We start from the raw sequence: 17,223 nt of genomic DNA on the forward strand, positions 1-17,223 counted from the left end.
AAACTTGATGTCCCATTATTAAACCATGATGTCCCATTATTAAACCATGATGTCCCATTATTAAACCATGATGTCCCATTATTAAACCATGATGTCCCATTATTAAACCATGATGTCCCGTTATTAAACCATGATGTCCCATTATTAAACCATGATGTCCCATTATTAAACCATAATGTCCCATTATTAAACCATGATGTCCCATTATTAAACCATGATGCCCCATTATTAAACCATGATGTCCCATTATTAATCAATAATGTCCCATTATTAAACCGTGATGTCCCATTATTAAACCGTGATGTCCCATTATTAAACCGTGATGTCCCATTATTAAACCATGATGTCCCATTATTAAACCGTGATGTCCCATTATTAAATCACAGTCAACTGGTTCAACCAACCGTCATCATGTGTTGTTGTTGAGACACCTAGCTCTCTGCTGTCCTGAGGAGGAAACTGGTTGGTTCTGTAGAGTAAAGACTGCGTCCCAAATGGCAAAATTCCCTATATTGCTCACTATATGGGCACTGGTCAAAAGTAGTGCACTATGTAGGGAATAACGAGCCATTTGGGACCTAACTCTCCTGTCTGTGAGAGTGAAATGCTTGTCTGGACTGAGCCTGTGAACATTCTTCTTTAATGAACTGTGAACCTTCCAACATTTTAATTTCCTGTACTGCCATTCCAACAACTCCCTCTATGAGGAAATTGAAATGCAGTGTTCCGTTTGGGATTGCTTGGTGTTGTTTTGAGGGGCAAAAAGAAGAATGTGTTTTATGGAATTTCACAGATTGTAGGGGGCTTGAATTTGGAATCTCAGCATTGAATATTCAGAATGTTGTGAATGGTTACTTTTATACAGGAGGGGAGAGTGGGGTAAGTTGATCCACCCTTGTTTCTTGGAAACTTTACACAAAATTAACAATTTGACCAAATATTTAGGAAGATGTCATAATTTCATGGAGTTTGTGAAGGAGAAACCAGATGGAAAAACTGGTAAGCCATTTAGGCTCAAAAGATAGTCAAGTCAAGGTCAAATGATTTATTATTAGAGAAGTCATAATGCTTATGGGGCGGTAGGGTAGCCTAGTGGTTAGAGCGTTGGACTATTAACCAGAAGGTTGCAAGTTCGAATCCCCGAGCTGACAAGGTACAAATCTGTCATTCTGCCCCTGAACAGGCAGTTAACCCACTGTTCCTAGGCCGTCATTGAAAATAAGAATATGTTATTAACTAACTTGCCTGGTTAAATAAAGGTTAAATAAACATATACCAAAAGTATATTTTGCAAACTACCGTTCAAAAGTTTGGGGTCACATAGAAATGTACTTGTTTTTGAAAGAAAAACACATTTGTCCATTAAAATAACATAAAATTGATCAGAAATACAGTGTACGTCACGCTGGTATAAAGGGTCGGGAGACAGGCGCAGCAATGTGTAATAGGGTTTATTATTATACCCAAATTACACACAGCACAGGTACTCACACCCACCAACAGACATTGTAACAATAATCGATAGGACAATGAGAAACCAAGGACACACTTATACAATTACTAATCAGTGGGAATAGGGGCCATGTGTGAGTAATGAATGTTCAGGAGGGATCCGTGACAGTGTAGACATTGTTAATGTTGTAAATTACTATTGTAGCTGGAAACAGCAGATTTTTTATGGAATTAAGCCTGTGTTAAACAAGTATTTGTTAGGTGTTAAGCCTGTGCTAAACAAGTGTTTGTTAGGTAAGGAGGGTTTACCCCACTCTCTCCTATGTGTCTTTGTGGTCTAAGGAGTGTTTACCCCACTCTCCCCTATGTGTCTTTGTGTGGTCTAAGGAGTGTTTACCCCACTCTCCCCTATGTGTCTTTGTGTGGTCTAAGGAGTGTTTACCCCACTCTCCCCTATGTGTCTTTGTGTGGTCTAAGGAGTGTTTACCCCACTCTCCCCTATGTGTCTTTGTGTGGTCTAAGGAGTGTTTACCCCACTCTCCCCTATGTGTCTTTGTGTGGTCTAAGGAGTGTTTACCCCACTCTCCCCTATGTGTCTTTGTGTGGTCTAAGGAGTGTTTACCCCACTCTCCCCTATGTGTCTTTGTGTGGTCTAAGGAGTGTTTACCCCACTCTCCCCTATGTGTCTTTGTGTGGTCTAAGGAGTGTTTACCCCACTCTCCCCTATGTGTCTTTGTGTGGTCTAAGGAGTGTTTCGACTGATTTGCTCTTTGGGGTTTAGGGTGGGTTAACAAGGCTTTATAATACACACTTGATTAATTGATTGATTGATTTGTGTTTCCAGGTGCTCCAGGTATCATCTCTTCGCCTTATGCTGGGGCAGCAGGTTTTTGCCCCACAATCGGATTCTCCCAAGCAGGTAGGTACACCCCACTATCACCCTCCTCCTGCCCCATACCCCCAAATATAGGTAGGTATCACCCTCCTCCTGCCCCATACCCCCTATATAGGTAGGTATCACCCCACTATCACCCTCCTCTGGCCCCATACCCCCTATATAGGTAGGCATCACCCCTCTATCACCCTCCTCCAGCCCCATACCCCCTATATAGGCAGGTATCACCCTTCTCCTGCCCCATACCCCCTATATAGGTAGGTATCACCCTTCTCCAGCCCCATACTCCCTATATAGGTAGGTATCACCATCCTCCAGCCCCATACCCCCTATATAGGTAGGTACCACCCTTCTCCTGCCCCATACCCCCTATATAGGTAGCTATCACCCTCCTCCAGCACCCATACCCCCTATATAGGTAGGTACCACCCTTCTCCTGCCCCATACCCCCTATATAGGTAGCTATCACCCTTCTCCTGCCCCATACCCCCTATATAGGTAGGTACCACCCTACTATCACCCTCCTCCAGCCCCATACCCCCTATATAGGTAGGTACCGCCCACTATCACCCTCCTCCAGCCCCATACCCCCTATATAGGTAGGTATCACCCTCCTCCAGCCCCATACCCCCTATATAGGTAGGTACCACCCCATTATCACCCTCCTCCAGCCCCATACCCCCTATATAGGTAGGTATCACCCTCCTCCAGCCCCATACCCCCTATATAGGTAGGTACCACCCCACTATCACCCTCATCCTGCCCCATACCCCCTATATAGGTAGCTATCACCCTCCTCCAGCCCCATACCCCCTATATAGGTAGGTACCACCCCACTATCACCCTCCTCCAGCCCCATACCCCCTATATAGGTAGGTATCACCCTCCTCCAGCCCCATACCCCCTATATAGGTAGGTACCACCTCACTATCACCCTCCTCCAGCCCCATACCCCCTATATAGGTAGGTATCACCCTCCTCCAGCCCCATACCCCCTATATAGGTAGGTACCCCCCCACTATCACCCTCCTCCAGCCCCATACCCCCTATATAGGTAGCTATCACCCTTCTCCTGTCACATACACCCTATATAGGTAGCTATCACCCTCCTCCTGCCCCATACCCCCTATATATGTAGGTACCACCCCACTATCACCCTCCTCCAGCTCCATACTCCCTAAGTAAGTAGGTAGGTAGGTAGGTAGGTAGGTCCAAAGACAGACATAGCCCCTCAGACCACACCATCCCCATTGAATTGTGTTTTAGCCCTTATATTTCTATTGGTACATCACCACCATCATCCTCCTCCTCCCACTCCCAGGCTGCGTCTCAAATTCAGACCCCTTCACTTTTTACACATTTTGTTACATTACAGCCTTATTCTGAAATGTATTCAATTGTTTTTTCCCCCTCATCAATCTGCACACAATACCTCATAATGACAAAGTAAAAACTAGTTTAAAAAAATTTAAAAAAATCGAATTTATTAAACATTTTAAAAAACTTAAACATTACATTTATATACAGTTGGGCAAAAAAGTATTTAGTCAGCCACCAATTGTGCAAGTTCTCCCACTTAAAAAGATGAGAGAGGCCTGTAATTTTCATCATAGGTACACTTCAACTATGACAGACAAAATAGTAGGATTTTTAATGAATTAATTTGCAAATGATGGTGGAAAATAAGTAAAAGGTGAAAGGGTCTGAATCCTTCCCGAAGGCTCTGTGGTACACTGCTTTGGTCAGTGGGGCAAAATAAGCCTAAATAAGTTCAGGAGTAAAATTGTGTTTAAAAACTTCTTACGGATAGTCGGGACAGTCACGTCCCACTTGGGCAAAAACCAGGGAAAATGCAGCAAACTTTCATTAAATCACACATGTAAGATGCTCAATTAAAGCTACACTCGTTGTGAATCCAGCCAACATGTCAGATTTTTAAAAGGCTTTTCGGCGAAAGCATAAGAAGCTATTATCTGATGATAGCACAACAGTAAACGAAGAGGGTAGCATATTTCAACCCTGCAGGCGCTACACAAAACGCTGAAATAAAATATAAAACATGCCTTACCTTTGACGATCTTCTTTTGTTGGCACTCAAATATGTCCCATAAACATCACAATTGGTCCTTTTGTTCGATTAATTCCGTCCATATATATCCAAATGTCCATTTATAAAGCGCGTTTGATCCAGACAAAAACAGCTTCCAAAAAACGCAACGTCACTACAAAATAGTTCAAAAGTTGCCTATAAACTTTGCCAAAATATTTCAAACTACTTTTGTAATACAACTTTAGGTATTTTTTAACGTTAATAATCGATCAAATTGTAGATGGTGCAATCTGTGTTCAATACAGAAAGACAACAAACCAACGCTACTTTTCATGTCTTGCACAACTCTCAACAGTGTTACGCAGTTCCTAATTGGCCTACTTCATCATTGCACAAATGAATAACCTCAACCAAATTCCAAAGACTGGTGACATCCAGTGGAAGCGGTAGGAACTGAAAACAAGTTCCTAAGAAATATTGTTTCCCAATGAGAACTCAGTGAACAGACAGAGACCTCAAAAAAACAATCTGAATGGTTAGTCCTCTGTGTTTTGCCTGCTACATAGGTTCTGTTATACTCACAGACATGATTCAAACAGTTTTAGAAACTTCAGTGTTTTCTATCCAAATCTATTAATAATATGCATATCTTATATTCTTGGCATGAGTAGCAGGAAGTTGAAATTAGGCACGCTATTTATCCAAAAGTGTCAAGTTGGCTGGATGTCCTTTGGTTGGTGGACCATTCTTGATACACATAGGAAACTGTTGAGCGTGAAAAACCCAGCAGCGTTGCAGTTCTTTCTTTTTGTTACTTTTACCCCTTTTTTGTGGTATCCAATTGTCTCATCGCTGTAACTCCCGTATGGACTCGGAGAGGTGAAGGTCGAGAGCCGTGCGTCCTCTGAAACACAACCCAACCAAGCCGCACTGCTTCTTGACACAATGCCCACTTAACCCGGAAGCCAGCCGCACCATTGTGTCGGAGGAAACACCGTACACCTGGCGACCGTGTCAGCGTGCACTACGCCCGGGCCCGCCACAGGAGTCGCTAGTGAGCGATGGGACAAGGACATCCCTGCCAACCAAATTCTCCCCCTAACCCAGACGACACTGGGCCTCCTCTCCCTCCTATGACCCTGGGCCCTCCCCCTCCTCCTCTCCCTCCTATGACCCTGGGCCCTCCACCTCCTCCTCTCCCTCCTATGACCCTGGGCCCTCCCCCTCTTATGACCCCGGGCCCTCCCCCCTCCTCCCCCTCTCCTTCCTATGATCCTGGGCCCTCCCCCCTCTTCCCCTCCCTCCTATGACCCTGGGCCCTCCCCCTCCTCCTCTCCCTCCTATGACCCTGGGCCCTCCCCCTCTTATGACCCCGGGCCCTCCCCCCTCCTCCCCCTCTCCTTCCTATGATCCTGGGCCCTCCCCCCTCTTCCCCTCCCTCCTATGACCCTGGGCCCTCCCCCCTCCTCCTCTCCCTCCTGTGACCCTGGGCCCTCCCCCTCCTCCTCTCCCTCCTATGACCCTGGGCCCTCCTCCCCTCCCTCCTATGACCCTGGGCCCTCCCCCTCCTCCTCTCCCTCCTATGACCCTGGGCCCTCCCCCTCCTATGACCCCGGGCCCTCCCCCCTCCTCCCCTACCCCTCCTATGATCCTGGGCCCTCCTCCCCTCCCTCCTATGACCCTGGGCCCTCCCCTCCTATGACCCTGGGCCCTCCCCCCTCATCCCCCTCTCCCTCCTATGACCCTAGACCCTCCCCCTCCTCCTCTCCCTCCTATGATCCTGGGCCCTCCCCCCTCCTTCCCTACCCCTACCCCTCCCCCTCCTATGACCCTGGGCCCTCCCCCCTCCTCCCATGACCCTGGGCCCTACCCCCTCCTCCCATGACCCTGGGCCCTACCCCCTCCTCCCCTACCCCTCCTCCTCTCCCTCCTATGACCCTGGGCCCTCCCCCCTCCTCCTCTCCCTCCTATGACCCTGGGCCCTCCTCCTCCTCCTCTCCCTCCTATGACCCTGGGCCCTCCCCCTCCTCCTCTCCCTCCTACGAGCCTGGGCCCTCCTCCTCTCCCTCCTATGACCCTGGGCCCTCCCCCTCCTCCTCTCTTTCCTATGTCCCTTGGCCCCCTCTCCTCCTCTCCCTCCTATGACCCTGGGCCCTCCTCCTCTCCCTCCTACGACCCTGGGCCCTCCCCCCTCCACCCCTCCTCCTTCTGACCAAGGGCCCTCCCCCCTCCTCCTTCTGACCCTGAGTCCTCCTCCCTTCCTCCTTCTGACCCTGGGCCCTCCCCCCTCCTCCTCTCTTTCCTATGACCCTTGGCCCTCCCCTCCCCCTCCTATGACCCTGGGCCCCCCTCCTCCCCTCTCCCTCCTAGGACCAAGGGCCCTCCCCCCTCCTATCCTCCATCCTATGACCCTTGGCCCTCCCCTCCCCCTCTCCCTCCTATGACCCTGGGCCCCCCTCCTCCCCTCTCCCTCCTAGGACCAAGGGTCCTCCTATCCTCCATCCTATGACCCTGGGCCCTCCCCCTCCTCCCCTCCCTCCTATGACCAAGGGCCCTCCCCCCTCCTCCCCTCCTCCTTCTGACCAAGGGCCCTCCCTCCTCCTATGACCCTGAGTCCTCTCCCTTCTCCAGTCGGCCCGCCCTTTGACCTGCTCTCATGCATGCCCCCAGGTCTGTCCATGCACACGATGGCAGGAATGGGACCCCTCGTCTCGGGACGGATGACTCTGCACGGCATGGCGCCCACCGCCGTTCACTCTGTTCTCCTTGTCTCCAACCTCAACCCCGATGTGAGTGACCCCCTGTGACCCTGTCAATATCCCCATTGTTTTCGTCCCTAATGGCTCCCTATTCCCTATATAGTGTACTACTTTTGACCAAGGCACAATGGGTTTTGTGTCTAAAGTAGTGCACTACATAGGGTATAGGGGGCCATTAGGGACTTAACGTGTTGAATAGAATTCTGCTGGGTCTTATTGGATTCTTCAGATAAGCAGCATTAGGGCTGAGCTACTGCTGCCTGGCTGGCTGGTTGGGTGGCTGGCTGGCTGCCTGGCTAGCTGGGTGCCTGACTGGCTGGTTGGGTGGCTGCCTGGCTAGCTGGGTGGCTGGCTGCCTGACTGGCTGACTGGCTGGCTGGGTGCCTGGGTTGCTATCTGGGTGGCTGGCTGGCTGGGTGGGTGGCTGCCTGGGTGGCTGGCTGGCTGGCTTGCTGGGTGGCTGGCTGGCTGCCTGGCTGGGTGGCTTGCTGCCTGGCTGGCTGGCTGCCTGACTGGCTGGGTGGCTGCCTGGCTAGCTGGGTTGCTGCCTGGCTAGCTGGGTGGGTGGCTGGCTGGCTGGGTGGGTGGCTGGCTGGCTGCCTGGGTGGCTGGCTACGTCTGATGATGCCATCAATATGATACAAGGAAAGGAAATGGAACAGGCTTGGTTGGCTACTGAGCCAATTTAATTAGAGAGCAATGTATATCACACCACACCAGTCTTAACTTAACCAGCTGACTGACTTCCTCATTCTTCTACCTCTTTCTCCCTGCAGAGCATATCACCACACGAACTGTTCATCCTATTTGGTAAGGAGACTTGGATTTATTATTGGCTGAAATATATTTATTAGATTTCATAAAGACAAGCATTGAGATGGGACAAATGTAGTAATGGCTTTGGTTGTTAGGCACTGCATAGCCTGCGTGTGTGGCTACCGTGGTTACCGTGACTAACAGTAACCACGGTAATCTGTGATTGGCTGATAAGGATACTTCCTGTCTAACCACTCATCCGGAATCCTCTCTGTTCTGTCAGTCCACACACACACACACACACACACACACACACACACACACACACACACACACACACACACCTCTATCTCCCTCTAACACACGGGACTAAACAATGCAGAGAAGTAATGTACTGTATGTGCCTCACACCTCTCTGCCCTCCCCCTTCTATCTCTCTCCCCCCTCCTCCCCCTCTCTCTCCTCCCTTCTCCCCCCCTTTCTCTCTGCCATCCCCCTTCTCTCTCTCCCCTACCTCCCTCCTCCCCCCTTTCTCTCTGCTTCCCTTCTATCTCTACCTCCTCTCTATCTCTCTCTCTCATCCCCCCATTTCTCTCTCTCACCCCCTTTTCTCTCTCTCTGCCCCCCATTCTCTCTCATTTCTCCCTTCTCGCTGTCTCTCTCTGCCCCCTTTCTATCTCTCCTCCCCCTTCTCTCTCCCTCCCCCCTTCTCTCTCTCTCTGACCCCCTTATATCTCTCCCTCCCCCTATCTCTCCTTCCTCCCCACTCTCTTTGCCCCCCCTTCTATATCTCCCTCCCCCCTCCCTCTCCTCCCCCCTCTCTCTCTTCCTCCCCTCTCCTCCCCCTCTCGCTCTGCCCTCCTATCTCTCCCTCCCCCCTCCTCCCCCTCTGCTCTCCTTCTATCTCTCCCTCCCCTCCTTCTCTCTCTCTCTCTCTAGGGGTGTATGGTGATGTGCATCGGGTCAAGATTCTGTTCAACAAGAAAGAGAATGCCTTAATCCAGATGGCCGACGCTACTCAGGCACAGCTTGGTGAGAGGACAGATCCTACTGTTATACTGAGAGGACAGATCCTACTCTTATACTGAGAGGACAGATCCTACTGTTATACTGAGAGGACAGATCCTACTGTTATACTGAGAGGACAGATCCTACTGTTATACTGAGAGGACAGATCCTACTGTTATACTGAGAGGACAGATCCTACTGTTATACTGAGAGGACAGATCCCACTGTTATACTGAGAGGACAGATCCCACTGTTATACTGAGAGGACAGATCCTACTGTTATACTGAGAGGACAGATCCTACTGTTATACTGAGAGGACAGATCCTACTGTTATACTGAGAGGACAGATCCTACTGTTATACTGAGAGAACAGAACAGATCCCACTGTTATACTGAGACAACAGAACAGATCCCACTGTTATACTGAGACAACAGAATAGATCCCACTGTTATACTGAGACAACAGAACAGATCCCACTGTTATACTGAGACAACAGAACAGATCCCACTGTTATACTGAGACAACAGAACAGATCCCACTGTTATACTGAGACAACAGAACAGGTAAACATACAAACAAATGTGAAAATATGATATCATAACATATTATAATAATTTATTATATAAAATGTTCAGACTAAGGAATTAGACACCATTTTCTTTTGGTAAATCACTAAGGGCTGGTTTACCAGACACACATTTAAACTAGTCCTGGACTAAAAATAGAATCTCAGTTGAAAGGGCTTTTTAATCGAGGCTTAATCTGTCCAGGAAACCAGTCGTAAACGGAAACAGTCTGTACACTTCTCTGACCTGGCCCCTTCTCCTCCCTGGTTCTCTAATCTACTGCAAATGGCCAGCAGACATGCTTAGCTAGCTGTGTCAGGCTGTACTGTGTCTGACTGTCTCGTCTCCTCCAGCAATGTCCCACCTGAACGGCCAGCGGCTGCACGGCAAGGTGATCAGAGTGACCGTCTCTAAGCACCAGACGGTCCAGCTGCCCAGGGAGGGACAGGAAGACCAGGGCCTCACTAAAGACTTCAGCGGCTCCCCGCTACACCGCTTCAAGAAGCCTGGATCCAAGAACTTTCAGAACATCTTCCCTCCCTCTGCCACCCTCCATCTATCCAACATCCCGTGAGATTCACTATACCTCCCTCCTCTCCAACTATACCTCAGAACATCTTCCCTCCCTCTGCCACCCTCCATCTATCCAACATCCCATGAGATTCACTATACCTCTCTCCTCTCCAACTACACCTCCCTACTCTCCCTCTCCAACTATACCTCCCTCCTCTCCAACTACACCTCCCTACTCTCCCTCTCCAACTATACCTCCCTACTCCCCCTCTCCAACTATACCTACCTCCTCTCCAACTATACCTCCCTACTCTCCCTCTCCAACTATACCTCCCTCCTCTCCAACTACACCTCCCTACTCTCCCTCTCCAACTATACCTCCCTACTCCCCCTCTCCAACTATACCTACCTCCTCTCCCTCTCCAACTACACCTCCTTCCTCTCCCTCTCCAACTATACCTCCCTCCTCTCCCTCTCCAACTATACCTCCCTACTCCCCCTCTCCAACTATACCTCCCTCCTCTCCCTCTCCAACTATACCTCCCTCCTCTCCCTCTCCAACTATACCTCCCTACTCCCCCTCTCCAACTATACCTCCCTCCTCTCCCTCTCCAACTATACCTCCTTCCTCTTCAACTATACCTCCCTCCTCTTCCTCTCCAACTATACCTCCCTCCTCTCCAACTATACCTCCCTACTCCCCCTCTCAAACTATACCTCCCTCTTCTCCCTCCAACTATACCTCCCTCCTCCCCCTCTCCAACTATACCTCTCTCCTCCCCCTCTCCAACTATACCTCCCTCCTCCCCCTCTCCAACTATACCTCCCTCCTCTCCCTCTTCAACTATACCTCCCTCCTCCCCCTCTCCAACTATACCTCTCTCCTCCCCCTCTCCACCTATACCTCCCTCCTCCCCCTCTCCAACTATACCTCCTTCCTCTCCCTCTCCAACTATACCTCCCTCCTCTCCCTCTCCAACTATACCTCCCTACTCCCCCTCTCCAACTATACCTCCCTACTCCCCCTCTCCAACTATACCTCCCTACTCCCCCTCTCCAACTATACCTCCCTCCTCTCCCTCTCCAACTATACCTCCCTCCTCTCCCTCTCCAACTATACCTCCCTACTCCCCCTCTCCAACTATACCTCCCTCCTCCCCCTCTCAAACTATACCTCCCTCTTCTCCCTCCAACTATACCTCCCTCCTCCCCCTCTCCAACTATACCTCTCTCCTCCCCCTCTCCAACTATATCTCCCTCCTCCCCCTCTCCAACTATACCTCCCTCCTCCCCCTCTCCAACTATACCTCCCTCCTCTCCCTCTTCAACTATACCTCCCTCCTCCCCCTCTCAAACTATACCTCCCTCTTCTCCCTCCAACTATACCTCCCTCCTCCCCCTCTCCAAATATACTTCTCTCCTCCCCCTCTCCAACTATACCTCCCTCCTCCCCCTCTCCCTCTCCAACTATACCTCCCTCTTCTCCCTCCAACTATACCTCCCTCCTCCCCCTCTCCAACTATATCTCCATCTCCAACTATACCTCCCTCCTCTCCAACTACACCTCCCTACTCTCCCTCTCCAACTATACCTACCTCCTCTCCCTCTCCAACTATACCTCCTTCCTCTCCCTCTCCAACTATACCTCCCTCCTCTCCCTCTCCAACTATACCTCCCTACTCCCCCTCTCCAACTATACCTCCCTACTCCCCCTCTCCAACTATACCTCCCTCCTCTCCCTCTCCAACTATACCTCCTTCCTCTTCCTCTCCAACTATACCTCCCTCCTCTCCCTCTCCAACTATACCTCCCTACTCCCCCTCTCAAACTATACCTTCCTCTTCCTCTCCAACTATACCTCCCTCCTCTCCCTCTCCAACTATACCTCCCTACTCCCCCTCTCCAACTATACCTCCCTACTCCCCCTCTCCAACTATACCTCTCTCCTCTCCCTCTCCAACTATACCTCCTTCCTCTTCCTCTCCAACTATACCTCCCTCCTCTTCCTCTCCAACTATACCCCCCTCCTCTCCCTCTCCAACTATACCCCCCTCCTCTCCCTCTCCAACTATATCTCCCTACTCCCCCTCTCAAACTATACCTCCCTCTTCTCCCTCCAACTATACCTCCCTCCTCCCCCTCTCCAACTATACCTCTCTCCTCCCCCTCTTCAACTATACCTCCCTCCTCCCCCTCTCCAACTATACCTCCCTCCTCTCCCTCTTCAACTATACCTCCCTCCTCCCCCTCTCCAACTATACCTCCCTCCTCTCCCTCTCCAACTATACCTCTCTCCTCCCCCTCTCCAACTATACCTCCCTCCTCCCCCTCTCCAACTATACCTCCCTCCTCTCCCTCTTCAACTATACCTCCCTCCTCCCCCTCTCCAACTATACCTCCCTCCTCCTCCTCTCCAACTATACCTCTCTCCTCCCCCTCTCCAACTATACCTCCCTCCTCCCCCTCTCCAACTATACCTCCCTCTTCCCCCTCTCCAACTATACCTCCCTCTTCCCCCTCTCCAACTATATCTCCCTCTATACCTAGCTCCATGCTGAATGGACATCTGAACGCCTAGGTAGGCCAATAGACTAGCTCCATGCGGACATCTGAAAGCCTAGGTAGGCCAATAGACTAGCTCCATGCTGAATGGACATCTGAAAGCCTAGGTAGGCCAATAGACTAGCTCCATGCTGATAGGTAGGCCAATAGATTAGCTCCATGCTGAGTGGACATCTGAAAGCCTAGGTAGGCCAATAGACTAGCTCCATGCTGAATGGACATCTGAAAGCCTAGGTAGGCCAATAGACTAGCTCCATGCTGAATGGACATCTGAACGCCTAGGTAGGCCTATAGACTAGCTCCATGCTGAGTGGACATCTGAAAGCCTAGGTAGGCCAATAGACTAGCTCCATGCTGAGTGGACATCTGAAAGCCTAGGTAGGCCAATAGACTAGCTCCATGCTGAATGGACATCTGAAAGCCTAGGTAGGCCAATAGACTAGCTCCATGCTGAGTGGACATCTGAAAGCCTAGGTAGGCCAATAGACTAGCTCCATGCTGAATGGACATCTGAAAGCCTAGGTAGGCCAATAGACTAGCTCCATGCTGAGTGGACATCTGAAAGCCTAGGTAGGCCAATAGACTAGCTCCATGCTGAATGGACATCTGAAAGCCTAGGTAGGCCAATAGACTAGCTCCATGCTGAGTGGACATCTGAAAGCCTAGGTAGGCCAATAGACTAGCTTCATGCTGAATGGACATCTGAAAGCCTAGGTAGGCCAATAGACTAGCTCCATGCTGAGTGGACATCTGAAAGCCTAGGTAGGCCAATAGACTAGCTCCATGCTGAGTGGACATCTGAAAGCCTAGGTAGGCCAATAGACTAGCTCCATGCTGAATGGACATCTGAAAGCCTAGGTAGGCCAATAGACTAGCTCCATGCTGAATGGACATCTGAAAGCCTAGGTAGGCCTATAGACTAGCTCCATGCTGAGTGGACAGCATTAAAATAAGGTAATATAAGGAGAAATAGATTACTTTCCATGCAAAATAATAGTGTGTAACAAGATTACTTTAGTTAAATGTAAGGAATCCCAACACTGGTCACAGGAGAACTGTAGCCAGGTTTTATTAGGATAAGGGTTGGTAGATTAGGAACCGTTTGTTTTCAAAAGCATTATTTCCATGAAGTTGCTGCAGGGGGTGCTGAGATGTAGGCCGGGGTAGGGGTAGCCAGGTGGAAAGCATGGCCAGTCGTGGAAAAATGCTTATTGAAACTATCGATTATCGTGGAGTTATCGGTGGTAACAGTGTTTCCTAGCCTCAGAGCAGTGGGCAGCTGGGAGGAGGTGCTCTTATTCTCCATGGACTTTACAGTGTCCCAGAACTTTTTGGGAGTTAGTGCTACAGGATGCAAATTTCTGTTTGAAAAAGCTTGCTTTTGCTTTCCTAACTCCCTGTGTATATTGGTTCCTGACTTCCCTGAAAAGTTGCATATCGCTGGGGACTATTCGATGCTAATGCAGTCCACCAGAAGATGTTTTTGTGCTGGTCGAGGGCAGTCAGGTCTGGAGTGAACCAAGGGCTGTATCTGTTCTTAGTTCTACATTTCTTGAATGGAGCATGCTGATTTAAGATGTTGGGGAAATCACTTAAAAAATAAAAAAACTACTGACAGAATGAGGTCAATGTCCTTCCAGGATACCCGGGCCAGGTCGATTAGAAAGGCCTGCTCGCTGAAGTGTTTCAGGGAGCGTTTGACAGCGATGAGGGGTGGTCCTATTGGGCAAGTTACCGCAAGGTGGTCTATTTCAGTGGAGATAATATACATGATGTTAATACTTTCCTTCCTTTGTAAACCGTCCGTCTCCGTCCAACAGCCCGTCTGTAACAGAGGACATCCTAAAGGATCTTTTCTCTGGACCTGGATACACAGTCAAGGCCTTCAAGTTCTTCCAGTGAGTTCTCTTTCAGACACCTACAGTACTTCTACTTCTTCAATACATCTGCAATACACAGCATACGTGTTCTAACGAGTGTAAACCTAGAGCAGGTCCTGTATGTTTACATCTATCTAGTGTAAACCTAGAGCAGGTCTAGTATGTTTACATCTATCTAGTGTAAACCTAGAGCAGGTCCTGTATGTTTACATCTAACGAGTGTAAACCTAGAGCAGGTCCTGTATGTTTACATCTATCTAGTGTAAACCTAGAGCAGGTCTAGTATGTTTACATCTATCTAGTGTAAACCTAGAGCAGGTCCTGTATGTTTACATCAAACGAGTGTAAACCTAGAGCAGGTCCTGTATGTTTACATCTATCTAGTGTAAACCTAGAGCAGGTCTAGTATGTTTACATCTATCTAGTGTAAACCTAGAGCAGGTCCTGTATGTTTACATCTAACGAGTGTAAAACTAGAGCAGGTCCTGTATGTTTACATCTAACGAGTGTAAACCTAGAGCAGGTCCTGTATGTTTACATCTAACGAGTGTAAACCTAGAGCAGGTCCTGTATGTTTACATCTAACGAGTGTAAAACTAGAGCAGGTCCTGTATGTTTACATCTAACGAGTGTAAACCTAGAGCAGGTCCTGTATGTTTACATCTAACGAGTGTAAACCTAGAGCAGGTCCTGTATGTTTACATCTAACGAGTGTAAACCTAGAGCAGGTCCTGTATGTTTACATCTAACGAGTGTAAACCTAGAGCAGGTCCTGTATGTTTACATCTAACGAGTGTAAACCTAGAGCAGGTCCTGTATGTTTACATCTAACGAGTGTAAACCTAGAGCAGGTCCTGTATGTTTACATCTATCTAGAACAGGGCTCTCCAACCCTGTTCCTGGAGAGATACCCTCCTGTAGGTTTACATCTATCTAGACCATTAGCTCTCCAACCCTGTTCCTGGAGAGATACCCTCCTGTAGGTTTACATTATTCTAGTCCAGGGCTCTCCAACACTGTTCCTGGAGAGATACCATCCTGTAGGTTTACATCTATCTAGACCATTAGCTCTCCAACCCTGTTCCTGGAGAGATACCCTCCTGTAGGTTTACATCTATCTAGAGCATTAGCTCTCCAACCCTGTTCCTGGAGAGATACCCTCCTGTAGGTTTACATCTATCTAGAGCATTAGCTCTCCAACCCTGTTCCTGGAGAGATACCCTCCTGTAGGTTTACATCTATCTAGACCATTAGCTCTCCAACCCTGTTCCTGGAGAGATACCCTCCTGTAGGTTTACATCTATCTAGACCATTAGCTCTCCAACCCTGTTCCTGGAGAGATACCCTCCTGTAGGTTTACATCTATCTAGTCCAGGGCTCTCCAACACTGTTCCTGGAGAGATATCCTCCTGTAGGTTTACATCTATCTAGTCCAGTGCTCTCCAACCCTGTTCCTGGAGAGATACCGTCAGCCTAGTATCTGCAGTCTGCCGAATATCACATTCAACATGAATAAACATTAGACATGGCAAAATGTATAGAATTGCAAGAAAATTAACTCAACTCCACTTTCTCTGCACTATACTCATGATTTTGAATGAATTTTCCTTTGGAGATCTGTTTATCTATCTATCCACCTACCTATCTTATCCTGTCTGTCTGTCTGTCCTCTCAGGAAAGACCGGAAGATGGCTTTGATCCAGTTGGGTTCAGTGGAGGAGGCCATCCAGGCCCTGATCGACCTCCACAACCACGACCTGGGAGAGAACCATCACCTCCGCGTGTCCTTCTCCAAGAGCACCATCTGACCCGCCTGAACCCCCCCCCCCCTAAGGCCCCACTCCTGGGCTGGGCTAGCAGGAGTGAGGGACAGAATGACCCACTTTGACTTAAAAACAACAGACAATTGACTAGTTTAGATGATATTGTTGAGTAATAGACTACTGTAATGCAAGGCCTTCAGATAGAGACAGAGCTGGTCTGGAAGGAGTGATGGTTGATTTATTCAGGGCAGGGAAGAGAACAGAGAGTCGGGATGAGTTGGCATGGTGCATCATTAAATCCTTAAATAGGACCCTATCCTACGGGATGGGAGAGAGGTATTCAACTCTCCTTTATCTGGCATTATAGGACCCTATCCTACGGGATGGGAGAGAGGTATTCAACTCTCCTTTATCTGGCATTATAGGACCCTAACCCACGGGATGGGAGAGAGGTATTCAACGCTCTTGGGAGGTTTCTGCCAAGTATACCACAGACACACCTATACCACAGACACACAAGTATACCACAGAAACACCAATCATTGAGTACTTGACACTTAGCCCTGCTATACAATCAAGTTGCACAATATGGATGAGTTATGAAAGCTCACCTGCAACTCACCACCTAAAGACCCACCACCTACAGACCAACCACCAACAGACCCACCACCAATAGACCAACCACCTAGACCCACCTACAGACCCACCACCTACAGACCAACCACCAACAGACCCACCACCAATAGACCAACCACCTAGACCCACCTACAGACCCACCACCTACAGACCAACCACCAACAGACCCACCACCAATAGACCAACCACCTAGACCCACCTACAGACCCACCACCTACAGACCAACCACCAACAGACCCACCACCAATAGACCAACCACCTAGACCCACCTACAGACCCACCACCTACAGACCAACCACCTAGACCCACCTACAGACCCACCACCTACAGACCCACCACCTACAGACCCACCACCTACAGACCAACCACCTAGACCCACCT

The 17,223-nt window shown here is 49.3% G+C and overlaps 1 protein-coding gene across 14 annotated transcripts in view; it reads left to right on the forward strand.

Annotated features, from left to right (window-relative positions):
• LOC110524924 (polypyrimidine tract-binding protein 3) overlaps positions 1-16,326 on the forward strand; it is a 102,768-nt gene extending 86,442 nt beyond the window's left edge. For all 14 annotated transcript variants that reach the window (XM_036976560.2, XM_036976559.2, XM_090233578.1 and 11 more), the window contains 7 exons: positions 2,297-2,371; positions 7,068-7,186; positions 7,933-7,966; positions 8,852-8,944; positions 9,842-10,058; positions 14,384-14,461; positions 16,119-16,326. In XM_036976560.2, the coding sequence (XP_036832455.2) occupies positions 2,297-2,371; positions 7,068-7,186; positions 7,933-7,966; positions 8,852-8,944; positions 9,842-10,058; positions 14,384-14,461; positions 16,119-16,251 (749 nt within the window). In that variant the 3' untranslated portion in view covers positions 16,252-16,326. The remainder of the gene's footprint in view (positions 1-2,296; positions 2,372-7,067; positions 7,187-7,932; positions 7,967-8,851; positions 8,945-9,841; positions 10,059-14,383; positions 14,462-16,118) is intronic.
• The last annotated feature ends 897 nt before the right edge of the window (positions 16,327-17,223 follow it).

This window comes from Oncorhynchus mykiss, chromosome 5 (assembly GCF_057628025.1).
Source record: "Oncorhynchus mykiss isolate SJ-2025 chromosome 5, ASM5762802v1, whole genome shotgun sequence".
In the NCBI taxonomy this organism is placed as follows: Eukaryota; Metazoa; Chordata; class Actinopteri; order Salmoniformes; family Salmonidae; genus Oncorhynchus; species Oncorhynchus mykiss.